Here is a 16951-nt window from a genome sequence, read left to right as displayed (position 1 = left end):
TATAAAGTCCTCAATATCCAAATTCAACCTCTGGGCTATTTCACATCATGATAAACAACTTCATCTGCAGTCTAATGGAAGTGAGACGGCCATATTTGAGCACTGACAAAAGCCTAAACAAGCTTTTTACAGCCCACTTTACCCCAAGACACACCCCTAAACTTAAAACATAAACAACCCACTTGGCCAGGATGGTCAAACCCCATATAAATGTGGTGTTAAATCTTGGTCTTTTTGCCAACCCTAACTCTTTTCCTAACCTTAACCTAATTATCCTAACCTGCTATGTTAACTCTCCTAACCTGTTACAAAAACTCAATTCTGACAGACTATACCCCTTTTAGACATAGCCATACAGCATTGTCCTTCGGTGTTCTAAATAGTCCCTAACCACGTTTCCATCCAGTTTTTATGAGTAAAGTCATACTGTATATATATATATATGAAAACGAATTCAAAATAAAATAAATTGTCAACATGAAAAATAAAGTTGAATGTAAACATTTTCGAGGACGGGTGAAATAATGGATGTTGAAATCAAAAACCAAACAATTGAAAGCAAAATGTGTAGAATTTTAAACAAAAATAAGACAAAACCCCAAAACTTGTAAGCAAATCATTTTAAAACGACCGCAAAACTCTGACAAATTATGAAAATAAAAATATTTGAAAACGAATGCCAAAAACGTTTTCGGTTAAACTTTTCCAGCAACCAATCTTATTGAATACATTTTGCCTAGGCTCTTTCTTGCCTGCATGTGTACTACCTTTGGGTTACGCTACTCGTATCTTTGCTTTCGATGTATTTTTCTTTGCTTTCACTGCCAGTCTTTTCGATTGCGAGTTTTGGCATCATTTTTTCCGTGAAAGGCGGGTTTAGAGGAAAGCGTAGACAATGAGTCTCCATTGGTCCGCTAGTTTTGGAGTGACGGTTCGTCTTAACCCAATCAATGAACATGATGGACATACTTTTTTCTTTTGCCTACTTAAGTAGACGTTCTGACGTCACCACTACGCGCCAAATCTCCCCCTTGTGTCCGCATGTTCTTAACATGCGGACATGGTGGAAGATTTGGCGCGTTCTGGTGACGTCAGACGTCTACTAAGACAGGCTTTTTTATATTGCCTACTTATCGTGTTCAAATATATTTTGTAATAAATTGTCATAGAGTTATGCTCTCGCTTTAAAATTTGTTGATTACAAGTTTTGGGGTTTTGCTTTTGAAGCCTTATTTCTGTTTACAATTCTATACATTTTGCTTTCAATTGTTTGGTTTTTGATTTCAACATCCATTAATACACCCGTCCTCGAAAATATAATGTTTACATTCTTAACTTATTTTCATGTTAACGATTTATTTTATTTTGAATTCAATACATATGGCGTGAAATTGACCCCATACACTAGCCTACCAAATGTATCTGATGGCAAGATCGCAGGTTCTGAAACCAGAGTAGGCACTTTGCTATTTAACGCAACAGTTTTGTGACAGACTATGGGAAAATGCGATGGAAACACATTAAGATTTGTACTTAGTACATGAAAAGTTAAGCGAAAGATTACTTTTTATGTGAACTATGTCATCACGCACTGATTTTTTATCCGCACTAAATCCGTTAGGTGGAAACACCACTGTTGGGAAAAATCTGTCGCTATCGGATGGAAACCTAGATACAGTGTCAACATTTTGTTACTTCGAATGGGGCCCGTGTCTATACATTTTTTTGTTATCTGAGGGAAAATGACTAACATTTATCTGCTCTTGTGCTTAATGCCCTCTGTTGGTAGGGTTTCGGTACCGCAATATCGTCACTCTTTGTATACCACGTGACTAAATGCAGAGTAGGTCGTCCACAGAGTTTCAATCTTTGGTTCGTCACTCCCGCCGCCCTTGTGGTTTCACTTCCGCCATCTTTGTTTGAGCAGAGCTACGGAGTGAGCAGAAATAGCATAAACGTATTGACTTTAATTTCCCTCAAAATGTCCAAACTACAGCAGTTGAATGTGTTTCTCTCACAGCGCTTGACGGAGGCAACTGTTGAGATATTTGGGGCAGTGGAAAAAACAATAACCGAGTTACAGGAAGAAATCTCCAGTTCGAAGGAGGAGATCGAACGTCTACAGAGGCTTCTGGATTTGGCTTTGAAACCCGACTTAAAGTTACATAAAGCAGGTTAGTAGTGGCCACTGCTAACTAGATTATAAAAAATAGGAGGGTGATGTGCACATCCTAAACTCGAGTAACGTTGCTGGGCTAAACAATTATATAGCTAAAGAATTGAAAGTCCCGCACACGGTAGTAGCTCCCCAGTGTTTTTGGGTGCGGTAAAGCACCGGGGAGAGACTAGCTAGCTAACTATATTACGTGTGCGGGCTTTTCATTTCTTCATCACTAACGTTACTAGATCAATGGCATCGCTAGAGTTGTTGCAAATACAATTGTTGCAGTCAGGCTGCCAACAACTGTAAACAAATGTAATGAAATATATAAACAAAAATACATTTCTGCCACAAACTGAATGTTCATATAATTTACCCCACCAGATGCCCAGCAACTCACTCTCCCTGTCCCAGAGGAGGTTCCCCCTGAGAAACAGCACTGTGAGCAGGAGTGGATCCCCAGTCTAGGCCAGGAGGAGCCAGAGCCCACACACATTGAAAGGGAAGAGGAGGTCAGGACCAGTCAGGAGGAGCAACAGTATCAAGGACTGGAGCCCGACATAGAGTTCATATTTACTCCTCCCTGTGTGGAAAGTGACTATGATCAGGACCCACCCCAGCCCTCACTAACCACCAACACAACTGAAGAGATGGACACCGAACCGGAGGGGGAGAGAAATGGGGCATCATTAACAACCAGTGACTTCCAGTCCCTCTCTGTAGAAAATCCAGGATCCCCTGCAGCTCAGAACAACACCAGTGGAAGTGTTGATGTAGTGGCGAGTGGAGGACTACTGTCAGCGTTGGGGTTAATACGTACAACCAGTATGCAAGCAAGTGTTGGAGGCCGGAGAACCAAAAAATTACCCCACAAGAAAGTACAAAGCTCCCATTCCAGTGCAGTAAGCAGGAAGACTACCAAGTTGCCCCTTAAGATAGTGCAAAGCCCAGATACCAGTGATGGAGGCAAGAAGACTACCAAGTTGCCCCTGAAGACAGTGCAAAGCCCAGATACCAATGTAGTAGGCAGGAAGACTACCAAGTTACCCCTCAAGACAGTGCAAAGCCCTGATACCAGTGCAGTAGGCAAGAAGACTACCAAGTTACCCCTCACGACAGTGCAAAGTCCTGATACCAGTGCAGTAGGCAGGAAGACTACCAAGTTACCCCTCAAGACAGTGCAAAGCCTTGATACCAGTGCAGTAGGCAAGAAGACTACCAAGTTACCCCTCAAGACAGTGCAAAGCCCTGATACCAGTGCAGTAGGCAGGAAGACTGCCAAGTTACCCCTTAAGACCGTGCAAAGTCCCAATACCAGTGATGGAGGCAGGAAGACTACCAAGTCACCCCTCAAGACAGTGCAAAGCACCAATACCAGTGCAGTAGGCAGGAGAACTTCCAAGTCACCACGTATAAGAGGAGAGGAGACTGGAGGACTACGGTCAGCACTAGGGTTAGTTCGGACATTGAGAGCACGGGTCAAGAAAGAACAAAGCTCTCCTGCCAGTGCTGAAGGCAGGAAAACTAAAAAGTTACCCCACAAGAAAGGACAAAGTTATCTTACCAGTGCTGGAGGCAGGAAAATCACCAAGTTACCCAAGGTAACAACAGCCAATAAAAACCATACTGCTCCTCATTGTTGCAAGATGTGTGGGAAGTCTTTTGTTTTCATGACTTATCTAGTTAGTCATGTGCAAAAAATTCATTTAAAGGATAAATACCATCTTTGTGGGGTTTGTGGGAAAGATTTTAGGTCCACAGATAGTATGGTGAAGCATTTGCAAACCCACATGGGAGTGAAGCATTTCTGCCACGCCTGTGCTAAAGTCTTCACTTGTAGTTCCAACCTGAAAGTACATATGAGGATCCATACAGGGGAGAAGCCATTTCAGTGCAAACACTGTGGGAAAGGCTTCACTGTGAGAAAATCCCTGGAAGACCATGAGAAGACTCACACAGGGGAGAGGCCATTTAAGTGCACTTCATGTGGAAAATGTTTCTCATCCACGACTCATCTAAGTCGCCACCAGGAAATTCACACAGGAGAGAAACCCTATCAGTGCAATGATTGCGGGAAAAGCTTCAGTCGGAAGGAAAAACTGGCAGAACATACGAGGACCCATACAGGGGAGAAACCATATCCCTGCCCTGAATGTGGCAAATGCTTTGGTCTGAAGGGAAATCTGACCACCCATATGATAAGACACACAGGGGAGAAACCATGCAGGTGCGAAGAATGTGGCAAATGTTTCTCTTTGAATGCAGACCTGAAAATTCATATGAGGACACACACGGGGGAGAAAAGATATAAGTGCAATGTTTGTGACAAATCCTTCACTCAGAAGGCGTACTTGGCTAGCCACACTATGAAACACACGGCAGAGAAACAACCGGTTCAATGACTGTGGTAAATGCTTCAATCAAATGAGAATATTGAGAGAACGTGAAGAGCACTCGCAGAGTAAAAACTCCTCCTTTCATTGTGAATTTATTTCTGTCATTTTCTGGTGTGAGAGAAAATGACAATACACCACCCCAGTTCAAAAGGTTGAAAGAGACCTGTGTGGGGAAAATGTGAGGTTAGAACCCAGTTTGAGAGCGCATTGTACTCTATATACCATTAGGAACCTCAGAGGACGACTGGGTAGAATAAACTTAGGGTATGCATGAATAAACATGCAGAACATTGTAGAACATTTTGTAGATTGAGTGGATTTTAAGGCAGAAGCAAAAGTCCCAGCTAATTTATCAAATGTCACAACAATTTAGTCACTATCTTCTATTAGTAAAAACTCTGTTTTGTTTGATTAAAGGGTTAGTTTGCCCAAATTACAAAATTACATTGGTTTCCTTACCCTGTAAGTAGTCTATGGACAAGGTATGACGGCAATCCATGTTTTGGTTTAGTTTCCTTGGCACTGTTTTCACATGCTAACGTTTTAGCATTTGTGGCACAAATCCCATTCAAGTCAGGGAACGATTTATTTGTGACTGAGGATTACAATCCATTTCAGATACTTTCAGATGATTTGGACATGATGCGTGAAAAATGATAGTATCAGTTACATGACTTGAATGGGATTTGCACCACAAACACTGAAATGTTAGCATGTGGAAACGGTCATACCTTGTCCATAGACTGCTTACAGGGTAAGGAAACCAATTTGGGTGAACTATCCCTTTAAGGCTAATGCGTTGTTTGATATTAATGTATCTATATCACAGGAGGTTGGTGGCACCTTAATTGGGGAAGACGGGCTCGTGGTAATTGCTGTAGCAGAATCGGTGGAATGGTATCAAATATAGGGTTTCCACGTGTTTGACGCCATTCCATTTGCTCTGTTCCAGCCATTATTATGAGCCGTCCTCCCCTCAGTGCTGATCTATGTAATACTATATCATTGGTATCGGCTTGATTTCATCTTATGAAAGTATTTGTTGCAGCAATAACGAAGAATTGTGTACATGTTGTCATTTATTGTAATGGACTTCCTTGGCTTGACACCCAAATTAAATGTGTAGCTTTTTGTTTGACCTAACATCAGCATTTTGTGTGAAACCTATGAATATTTGTCCATTACATTTACCATTCATTAAAAAGGTACATTTTTGCTCTTGAAATAGCCTACTCCTTGAGTTTGCACCCTTTGCACACAAAACATCCATAGATATCATAGATCAGAATCACCTTTATTCCCCAAATACATTTGCATTTAAAGGAATTTGACTTGGTGAAATAGTGCTGCCACAGTAAACAGTATACAGACGATGATAAACAGGATATACAGCCAGCATAATAGAAGCAGAGTTTACACAAATCCACATGCGATATGCACTCTATATACGCCAATTGAACAACTACAAGCTACATTGTACAAAACATTAGGAACACCTTAATATTGCGTTGCACCCCCTTTTGCCCTAAGAACAGCCTCAATTTGTTGGAGCATGGACTCTACGAGGTGTCGAAAGCGTTCCACAGGGGTGCTGGCCCATGTTGACTCCAATGCTTCTCACAGTTGTGTCAAGTTGGTTGACTGTCCTTTGGGTGGTGGACCATTCTTGATACACACCGGAAACTGTTGAGTTTGAAAAGCCCAGCAGCGTTGGAGTTCTTGACATACCCTGTTCAAAGGCACCTAAAGGGGTTGTGTTAAATGCGGAAGACACATTTCAGTTGTACAACTGACTTGATATCCCCCTTTCCTCAATAGTTTGTCTTGCCCATTCACCCTCTGAATCGCCCACACACAATCCATGTCTCAAGGCTTAAAAATCCTTTAACCGGTCTCCTCCCTTCATTTATACTGTTTGAAGGTGACATCAATAAGGGATCATAGTTTTCACCTGGTCAGTCTGTCATGGAAAGAGGATGTGTTCCTAATGTTTTGTACACTCAGTGTACATTATGTATGTAGAGATGTATGAATAAAAAAACACTTTACCAGGATGATGTGCGGTGAGGAAAATATGTTTCTGAAAAAGAATCAGGTGCATATAATGTGCAAAGAGCAATGTGCAGTTCTAGGATGATAGTGCAGGGTGCATAGTCCATGAATGAGAAGATCGTTGTGGACCAGGTAGCCGGTTGGCAAATCATTTCAAATAGGAAATGCGTGTTCAATAAGATCTTCTCTCTGCTCCGGCAGGGTTGCATAGCAAACCATCTGATAATCACTGTCACTGCAGAGGCTATAGTGGAGACATACCTTTTTTGACTTCAGTATTATGAGAGACCATGGAGGAGACATACCACTTCAATCATCTAGGTTTGTTTCTTATTAACTTCATTTTATGCATAATGAACTTGGCTATTATGATATCCAGTGGCTCACATAGCCTACTGTTGGAGTTTAATTAATGTGTCAAATGTTCTGGTCAAAAAGCTGAAATAATTATTCACTCTAAATCAGTCATACTGTACAGCAGGTGGCGGTAATGTAGCAAGCTGTTCTACACAGCCAATAACTTCCCAGGGCAAGAGCTATAGAGGCTGCGCATGTGTATCCGTTTATTTGCGTTTGAGAGAAGAAATGCAATAAATATTGTTGATTCTGTGGATTAAGAGCATTAATCTATCTGAAAATGTCCAAACTGCAGCTGTTGAATACGTTTCTCACCGAGCGATTAACTGCGGCGGCTGTTGAGATATTTGGGGCAGTGGAAAAAACGATAACGGAGTACCAGGAAGAAATCTCCCGTTCAAAGGAGGAGATCGATCGTCTACGAAGGCAACTGCACATCGTTACCCAACCGAAGATAAAGTTACATAAAGCCGGTTTGTGGCCACCTACCTACCATTACAGATAGATCTCGTTATTAATTATGCTACACAATTCAATAAATTACACATTGATTGCGTCCCAGGTAGGCTGTATTGGTGTCGCGCTTATCTAATATCACCTTGAGGGAAGGAAGCACACGCTAGTGTAATATCTCAGGAAGCAAATATACTAAGCAATTTTCTGAGATGCACAGATCGACTGCAATAAAGTTACCATGGCATGCGAATACTGTTGGCTGATTAAATAATCTGTGCAAGCCTCTAGAGTTTTTAGAACACCCATTCATTTATAATCAAAGTGAATATTTTAAAATATTACTACCTAATACTTGGACAGATTACATCTCATCTTGTCACCACTATGAATATGGCGATCTAGACAACTCTTTCATCCTCTGTCCTTTCTGCCAGATACCCAGCAGCTCATTCTCCCTGTTCCTGAGGAGGTTCCCCTTGAGCAGCAGCACTGTGAGCAGGAGTGGACCCCAGGTCTGGGGCAGGAGGACTCAGACCCCACACAGATTAAAGAGGAACAGGAAGAACTCAGGACCAATCAGGAGGAAGAGCAGCTTCAGGGGCTGGAGTCTGATACCAACATTCTAACATGTTCTCCTCCCTTTGTGAAAAGTGACTGTGATCAGGATGACCCACATAAGTCCTCCCAACTTTACCACATACAAACTATAGAGAACAGAGAGAGGGACTCACTACCTACCAGCACAATTGAAGAGATCAAAATAGAACCCGATGAAGAGGATTACAGAGTATCAGAACCAACCAGTGACTCTCAAACCCTCTCTGTAGTAACCCCTTACAGCTCCGTGAGCACATTAAATATAAATCAGCTAATTGGCAATGCAGAATCAGACAAACCATTTCAGTGCAATGTATGTGGCAAATTCCTCAAAAGGGAAAAAAGTCTTATCGTGCATATGATGGGTCATGCAGGAGAGAAACCATTTACATGTCCTTTATGTAACAAAGGCTTTGTTGCGGTAGGCACGTTAAAAACACACCTGAAACTTCACACAGGGGAAAGGCCACACCGTTGCCATGTTTGTGGAAGATGCTTTAAACTGAAAGGAGCCCTGACGGAGCACATGAGGATACACACTGGGGAGAAACCATTTAGCTGCCATGATTGTGGCAAATGCTTCAGTCGGACGAATGCCCTTACGAATCACATGCTGCACATTCACAAGAAGAAAAGAACGTACAAGTGACCTGCGGAGAAAGAGTCTGTCTGAAAAGTAGCCTTCTATCTATATGGCACACTTAAGTAATGCCCTTTTAATTGAATAAAGTATGGGTCAATAGTTGAAGGAATAAACGCATTGACCATTAACTAAACAACAGGTGTTCTCATTTTATGAAGCTATAGATAGTTAGGAGCCTCTGTCAACTATCTATTATTCAAAACAAATGATTGAAGACCAACATACACGTTCAAGTCTACTCATTTTATTTATTAAAAAAAATAAAAGTCTGTGGGTCTAAAAAAGCACATTTTACATTGGAATAACAAAACCCAAGGGATAAGAGGTGTTTACATTTGCCAACCTTGAATAGATGTCACTAATCCACTGCAAGAGAATGTTTTTCCCCGCTGCGAAGGTAGGAATGTTGTACAGCCTTCTGTGACACGCAGAAGTAACATGCTTACTAGGGAGAACTAACAGCAAAGAAATTGAGTTTCATTCTAGGTCGACCATGGAAGTTTTTTCAATTTCTTGAAGGACCTTTAGACCAGTAGCTTTGTAATTTGGAACATGGCCATAAGAAATGTAAGGGTGCATGTATCAGTTTTACATTTAAGATACTAAGGAGAGGAGAAAGGGTTAAAAGCATGTCTGCGATTTAGAGATATATGCAATGTGTGTATTATTCTTAATTGGATTGCTCTAATGCGATTACAGATAGATATATTGTTTTTGCATGTCTCCAAATGTCCTCCCACATCTCCTCAACAATAGTAACAGACAGTTCATTCTCCCACACTCGCTTGACCCCCTGTGTGTCTACAGTAGAAAGGACCTTAAAGTATCATAAAATAAACTTACAGACATTTTGCGTTGTGAAGAAAACAAGCATTCTTTCAATGACAGACATCAGGGTTGCCAACCAAGTTGTTGGTTGAAAACGTGTCTGACTTGTAGAAAGCAGGAAAAGTCCTGCTTTGGGAGCCGATATTTCTCAACCATCTGCTCAAATGACATTAGAATCTTGTCAGCATATAAATAATTTAGTCTGCCTATGCCCTTATTAATCCAAAGGTTATAGCCAACATCCACCAATTTTGGTACAAAATCTATGATCTTAAGAATCTGGGTAAGAGCGCAGAGGTTATTTTGGACCTTCCCTCAAAACGTTGAACTGATCCTCCATGCCTTGAGTGTATTAATTGTAATGGGATTATCTCAGCTATCTTTTACAGATTTGAAGCTTCTGAAAAATAAAATATCCTGCTAGGGGTATTTTGAAAAATAAGTCTCAATATCTAACTGAATAGAGGAGTTGTCATTTGTAATCCAGTCAGAAATATACTGTATATATATATATATATATATATTTTTTTTTAAAGAGAGTACTTTTAAATTTTTTAGGGGACTATGGCTCCCTCTAATGTTCCACTTAAATAAACACAGTCTGTTATCTGTCATTGCACTTTGACCAATCAATATGGTCAAAGTGAGATGCAGTGCCTTAGGCTGCTGCGCCACTCGGGAGCCCTACAGGGGTGGTGGTTTTGGTTGAGTTCTTAGTAGTTCTGCTGGGCATGTTGTCAGAAACGTTTTACATATCCGTCAAGACTCATTGTAGAGTAACATATTTTGCAAATTGTACTACTTTTTCAAGCTAAGAAATTAATATAAAGAGATAAATTAACTAATGCCACGGGAGCTCGCTGAAACACGGTGTTCACTCTAACCAAAAGGGTTTTAGAGTTGAGACAATAGGTGGCCATTTCCAAAACCCAAACAATGCATTTGGGGCAACAGTGACCTCCAAAGAACATTTATTGCAGTGCAGAACCGAGAGAGCCACTTGATTTTAGGTCTGTCTGGCCGGATCATACCCGGTCTGATTAGCATCATTTGCCGATGGGGGCGCATAATATGTGGGCCAGGCATCATCTGCATGTGGCCCATTGGTGTTCGCTTACCTGACCTACAGGAAAGCAAACATCACAGATATCTTAACTGGTTTCACTTGTTATTCACATTAGATCCTAATCATGGTTGAGTATACATGTCCCTTGTGAATCCATTCTATCAAATTTTGGTGAAAAATACATCTCAAAGTTATGACCTTGACCATGCATGAACTACTGTATTTTGTTCAATGAAGATATTGGTGATCAGCAGTAGACACATTGTGTAAACGCAGGTGAGAACTTGTAGATCTTTAATCCAATTCCTATCAAAAATATATTTACATCAACAATATATAATTTAAGTGTTGGGGCAACAATCTCACCTCCAGGCATCATTCCATGTGGTGGGGGGCCCCTCATTTGCATCATAGGAGGACCATGACCACCCATATGGGGCCCGGGTACTGGTAGCATGCCTGGGCGTGGAGGGCCACCTGGGGTTCACAAATCACAGGTTTATTGCTGCGTTCATAACCAAGTGGGAAGGGGGTAATTACCAGTTGTGAAGTCATAAAAAACAGTTGAATGCTTTCACGGTGAAATGGTTGAGAAACACAAATTGGCTAATGGCAAACAAGCTTTGTCAACCATAAACTAAAACAACAGCTATCATGCTTGTAAACAAATTATAGTGTTCAAAACAATATCAATAGATTGCTTTTTATAAATAATGTTTTGTTGTTGCATTTAACTGCTGAAAATTGTTATCAAAGTCATTTATTTAGTAGGTGATATCAGAGTTCAGCATGTAACAGAAGTCAGAGCTCAGGGATCCCACTAGTAAATATGAGCTGGAGGGGCGTTTTCCAGTCTCGTGCTCATTTTTACAATAGTAGGAGATGTTATGAACGCTGCAAAATCTCAGTCCCCAACACACCAAGTTATCAGTATAGGGCCGGCATTATTGGCGGGCCTTAGTGGGCCTGGCCCACCGTACCGTACCTCCTTGCCCATCCAAATAAAACATTTAAATATTGATCATTTATTTGACCGAGACGCAAGCCGAAATAATGACACATCAATCCTAGATTCAGCATCTGAGCGAGAAAAACAGTGCCCCTCTGTCTCAGTATGTGTAGCCCATTAATCTGATGCTGTCTGGCCAAAAAGAGTAAGGCATGTCATACTCTTTTTTGCCAGACAGCATCAGATACATGGGTGACATATAGTAAGACAGAGGGACGCTGTTTCGCTCGCTTGAATGCTTTCTCCAGTGAAATTGTTTCAGCCACTTACAAATTCAAGGGAAGTTGGCGGGTGCACAGTACACTGTTCGGATGCTGGAATTATTTTGGATGAACGTGCGAAGTTACCTTCATAAAGTAGGTTATTTTTTTTGACAAGCCGATAAAAACATAACGGACTAGGGAACCAGTGAACGGACTAGGCGGGATCTTCCCCGATTGGAAGGCATCCGCTGAGGAGGAAAACACAAGGCAACATGTTAACCTATTGTAGCGACCCAATACCTTAACAAACAACACCTAGGGCTAAGGTGTTGGGTTGACAGTGTCTGGAACCTGGTTTGGGTCCCGGTCGGGGCTACCCCTCAATTCACTACATTGGTGTGAAACGTGGGATGGTGCCAGTGAGGCCATCGGAGAGGCGTTTGTTAAAGTGAAGGTCTTGGCATAAAGAAGCCGAGAACGCAAAGGAAGGGGTTAGTGTCGTGACCTTAAAAGAGGTTGGGATCTCTTTGTTTAAAAGAGGTTGGGATCTCTGTCCTTGATGATTAGTGCGTAAGAGCTAAGGTGTTGGGCTGACAGGCGCTGGACTGGAATTCAAATCCTGGTCAGGGCTACCCCTGAATTCGCTACATTATTCACACTATATGATTATTATGGGTGTGTGGGGCTTGTGAATGTTTTGTATCTGCACAAGCTGTTGCTTATAAACAAAACTGCATAGAATCTGCTGAATGTTTAGCTATCCCCCTTCATATGTGCTTACTTGTTTTCAGGGTTGGGGAGTAACGGATTACAAAAAACGGTAATTGTAATTCGTTACATTACCAGCAAAAATATTGTAATCAGATTACAGATACTTTTGAAAAACGAGATGATTATTTAGAGGATTACTTTTAAATTCAGAAAGGATGTTTTCAACAAAAAAAATCTGACACTTCTCTGTTTTCTCAGATATTCAAATCAGCATTGAAAAAAGACACAAATTTAAGTTTGTTCCACCTGAGTGAGTCTGACCACAAGTCAAAGACCACTATGATGACACACCAAATGTGTTTGATGGATCGCGGTAAAAGAGCAGAGCTGTGTTTGAATACTCATACTAACTGCACTAACCATACTATTTGTGATGTGAATTGAGTATATAGTATGCTTATTGGTCATAGTATGGATATAGTTAGTATGCCAAAAGTTCCAGGATGTTGTACTAAATTCGCCAAAATATGCAGTATACACGCAGAGGACACTGTTTCCATACTTCAGGCCCATAATGCAATTCTTCAGGAAATGGGTGTGGCTTCACATTGTTTCCAGATTTGAAGAAAATGGCGGAAAATATGCAGAGAGCGGATACAAATTCATTGCTTTAACTAATTATGACAAATGTTAAGAAAATGTTGAGCAATATAATAAAGTAATGACTTTTCAAATAAGTTACCTCACACGTTATATTGGCTGACAATTTGTTAGCTACGCTGTCCTTATGAACCACGTAGCGTATCATTACAGCAGTATGTACCAGTATGTTGTTAGTTAGTGTTGATGATTAGTTATTTGAGAAGGAAACCAAGTCAAGACGATGGACCAGGTGGATTCAGTATATAGTAAGGCAGTTTATTATGAGACAAAGATATTTGGCTGAGCGTGCACGGGCTCGTTCGTTTAGCTCTTAGGGAACTAGCAGAAGAGAGAGCCCCGAAACATAGTGTACATCCAATTTATACAATGAAATAACAGTGTGTTGACGTTGAGTCTAGTAGGTCCGCTCTCCTGACTGGTCGATGAGTGGAGGGACGGTCCACTCTCCAGGTGGTGTCGACTTCCCATTGGCCCTTGGCAGTGTCCTTTGTCCTCGGAGTCCAACACACCTAAGTGTGTGTGTGTGTGTGTGTGTGTGTGTGTGTGTGTATTTCTGGTAATTCGTGTCTGGGTGCTTGCGATATTCATGGAATGTTGTTCTTTACGCCAGTGGTCAGTTCGTGTGGCTAGGGCGCCTTCATGTCTTGACATTTTTGTGTGAGTTTCTTAAGTCAGCCATCTGTCCTCTGGGTGTGGTCGTGATTGGTATCACTTGGTTGCTCAATATGTCTCTGGAATTTTGTTGTGTGCTGTTGTGAAACATGTTGTGCAAATGCCCTCCTTATATATCATTAGGTAAATCGTTAGATTATCTTTATTACATTAGCTACCTAACGTTAGTTGGCTACTTATACATCAAACTTGCCAGTATATTAAATATAGGCTATCTAACTAACTACTCAATGTTTATTGACTTGATTATTCCCGTCATTCTTAGCTTAGCTAAATGGTATAGTCATTGTGCGTTCTATCTACTCCGATTTCAGAGCACTTTCATAATGAATTTGCCAGCGCTCAACACCTGTTGAATATGGCCGGTGTCAGTAAACCTCTAATCAAATTGTTGCCAGCAGCACAGTTACCAACGCTCTGGGTAACAGGAAAACTGCCTAACCAGCTCTGTTAGGGCGAGTAAAATGGTCAGAGTGGTCTCATTTGTGTCTGTAAGTAGCTAGCAAGCTAGCCAATGTTAGCTTGGGTGCTTGACTGCCGTTGTAAGGTCAGAATGCTCAAACCAACCCTACTCCTCGGCTTGAGCGTCCAGTGTGCACTCCGAGAGCGAAATGCTCTGAATTTACAAATGGACAATCAGACAACGTTCTGAATCTACGAGCGCACTCTGGCACTCCAGATTGAATTTAAGAAGTGCCTTGGTCCTCCTTTCTTTTTGATGACCAATTCACCACTTATACCAAAGAGCACCTTCTGTCTACCAAAATGTACTATTGTGTACCTAAGTAGCACTTCCCTTCCTCCTCTTTCTAACACACCCGAATGTCTAACTAGTAATTTGTTATGCTAACTAGCTAGCAAGAGGTTGCATAGCAACAGCATCAACTTCTATGGTAGACAGGTGAAGAGCTACTGCGCTCAACTGAAAGCATACTGTTCATTTATATTAAGTAAAATTAACTAATTGTATATAGTATGTAGTATATACTCATTAAGTATGTTGTATACAGTATGTTAGTGCGGGTATTCGAACTTAGCTCAGTAATAGGCTTTTGTAGGCTACAGTCCAAGCTATGTCTATCAATGGTGCGACTGCTGTCGGCATCCAAATATTATCCAACTTGAATAAACACTTGGAGGTACGAATGACAGCAGTTGTGTAGTCTACGGCGCTACGGATATCACTTATTATTATTATTGATATCTACATAGCGCATTGATGTGAATCCCACTGCTGCTCTTTCATTTAGTTATTGCGCCTTACGGATTGTGGTTATTGTGGATAGCTGTTCACGCTGTTCTAACCCAATAATGGTTGAATTCAAGAAGTTTAAGCTGCCTATCAATCATTGTTTTTAAAACCACTTGGCAGCCAGTGAAAAATGCGTTCTTGCAACAGCTGCAAAGTGTGGATCCCAGCCTATGGAATAAAAGTGGGGCTTTTATTGCTCAATCTAATTCATGCTGATAAAATAAATAAATCCATAGGCCAAATGGACACATGCTCAAACTCACACACTTTTGATAGACTGAAAGAGGTAATCTGTAGTTGCTACATCCATTTTTGGACTTTTAAATTATATCTATTAATGTAAAGATATCATTTAATTGTATTATATGTAATGCTGTTTCCAACCAAGATCTCAGCGATCATTGCCTCATTGCCTGCATCCGTAATGGATCAGCGGTCAAACGACCTCCACTCATCACTGTCAAACGCTCCCTGAAACATTTCAGCAAGCAAGCCTTTCTAATCGACCTGGCCCGGGTATCCTGGAAGGATATTGACCTCATCCCGTCAGTAGAGGATGCCTGGTTATTTTTTTTTAAATGCCTTCCTCACCATCTTAAATAAGCATGCCCCATTCAAGAAATTTAGAACCAGGAACAGATATAGCCCTTGGTTCTCTCCAGACCTGACTGCCCTTAACCAACACAAAAACATCCTGTGGCGTTCTGCATTAGCATCGAACAGCCCCCGTGATATGCAACTTTTCAAGGAAGTTAGAAACCAATATACACAGGCAGTTAGAAAAGCCAAGGCTAGCTTTTTCAAGCAGAAATTTGCTTCCTGCAACACAAACTCAAAAAAGTTCTGGGACACTGTAAAGTCCATGGAGAATAAGAACACCTCCTACTGCACTGAGGATAGGAAACTCTGTCACCTCCGATAAAGCCACTATAATTGAGAATTTCAATAAGCATTTTTCTACGGCTGGCCATGCTTTCCACCTGGCTACCCCTACCGCGGTCAACAGCACTGCACCCCCCACAGCTATTTGCCCAAGCCTTCCCCATTTCTCCTTCTCCCAAATCCAGTCAGCAGATGTTCTGAAAGAGCTGTAAAATCTTGACCCCTAAAAATCAGCCGGGATAGACAATCTGGACCCTTTCTTTCTAAAATGATCTCCCGAAATTGTTGCAACCCCTATTACAAGCCTGTTCAACCTCTCTTTCGTGTCGTCTGAGATTCCAAAAGATTGGAAAGCAGCAAGCTGCGGTCATCCCCCGTCTTCAAAGGAGGGGACACTCTTGACCCAAACTGCTACAGACCTATATCTATCCTACCCTGCCTTTCTAAGGTCTTCGAAAGCCAAGTCAACAAACAGATTACCGACCATTTCGAATCCCATCGCACCTTCTCCGCTATGCAATCTGGTTTCAGAGCTTGTCATGGGTGCACCTCAGCCATGCTCAAGGTCCTAAACGATATCGTAACCGCCATCGATAAGAAACAATACTGTGCTGCCGTATTCATTGACCTGGCCAAGGCTTTCGACTCTGTCAATCACCACATCCTCATCGGCAGACTCAATAGCCTTGGTTTCTGAAATGATTGCCTCACCTGGTTCACCAACTACTTCTCTGATAGAGTTCAATGTGTCAAATCAGATGGCCTGTTGTCTGGGCCTCTGGTAGTCTCTATGTGGGTGCCACAGGGTTCAATTCTTTGGCCAACTCTTTTCTCTGTATACATCAATTATGTCGATCTTGCTGCTGGTGAGTCTCTGATCCACCTCTACGCAGATGACACCATTCTGTATACTTCTGGCCCTTCTTTGGACACTGTGTTAACAACCCTCCAGACGAGCTTCAATGCCATACAACTCTCCTTCCGTGGCCTCCAACTGCTCTTA

The 16951-nt window shown here is 41.5% G+C and overlaps 2 protein-coding genes across 2 annotated transcripts; both read left to right on the top strand.

Moving 5' to 3' along the window:
* The first annotated feature begins 1869 nt into the window (after positions 1 to 1869).
* LOC145859553 (uncharacterized) lies at positions 1870 to 5782 on the top strand. The gene is made up of 2 exons (XM_082959446.1): positions 1870 to 2174; positions 2546 to 5782. The coding sequence occupies exons 1-2, from the start codon at positions 1982 to 1984 to the stop codon at positions 4561 to 4563; spliced, it is 2211 nt and encodes a 736-aa protein (XP_082815572.1). The 5' UTR covers positions 1870 to 1981; the 3' UTR covers positions 4564 to 5782.
* Positions 5783 to 7058: 1276 nt separating this feature from the next.
* LOC145859555 (uncharacterized) lies at positions 7059 to 9241 on the top strand. The gene is made up of 2 exons (XM_082959450.1): positions 7059 to 7439; positions 7857 to 9241. Exons 1-2 carry the CDS (start codon positions 7247 to 7249, stop codon positions 8666 to 8668), a joined length of 1005 nt encoding a protein of 334 aa, XP_082815576.1. The 5' UTR covers positions 7059 to 7246; the 3' UTR covers positions 8669 to 9241.
* Positions 9242 to 16951: the final 7710 nt, after the last annotated feature.

Source organism: Salmo salar, chromosome 12 (genome assembly GCF_965601325.2).
Source record: "Salmo salar chromosome 12, fSalSal1, whole genome shotgun sequence".
Lineage (NCBI taxonomy): Eukaryota > Metazoa > Chordata > Actinopteri > Salmoniformes > Salmonidae > Salmo > Salmo salar.
This window is presented reverse-complemented; position numbering and strand designations above follow the sequence as displayed.

Coding starts and splice junctions, on each gene's coding strand:
- LOC145859553 (XM_082959446.1), top strand. CDS start 1,982: ATGTCCAAACTACAGCAGTTGAATGTGTTTCTCTCACAGCGCTTGACG. Junction 2,175..2,545: donor CTTAAAGTTACATAAAGCAG/GTTAGTAGTGGC, acceptor TTACCCCACCAG/ATGCCCAGCAACTCACTCTC.
- LOC145859555 (XM_082959450.1), top strand. CDS start 7,247: ATGTCCAAACTGCAGCTGTTGAATACGTTTCTCACCGAGCGATTAACT. Junction 7,440..7,856: donor GATAAAGTTACATAAAGCCG/GTTTGTGGCCAC, acceptor CCTTTCTGCCAG/ATACCCAGCAGCTCATTCTC.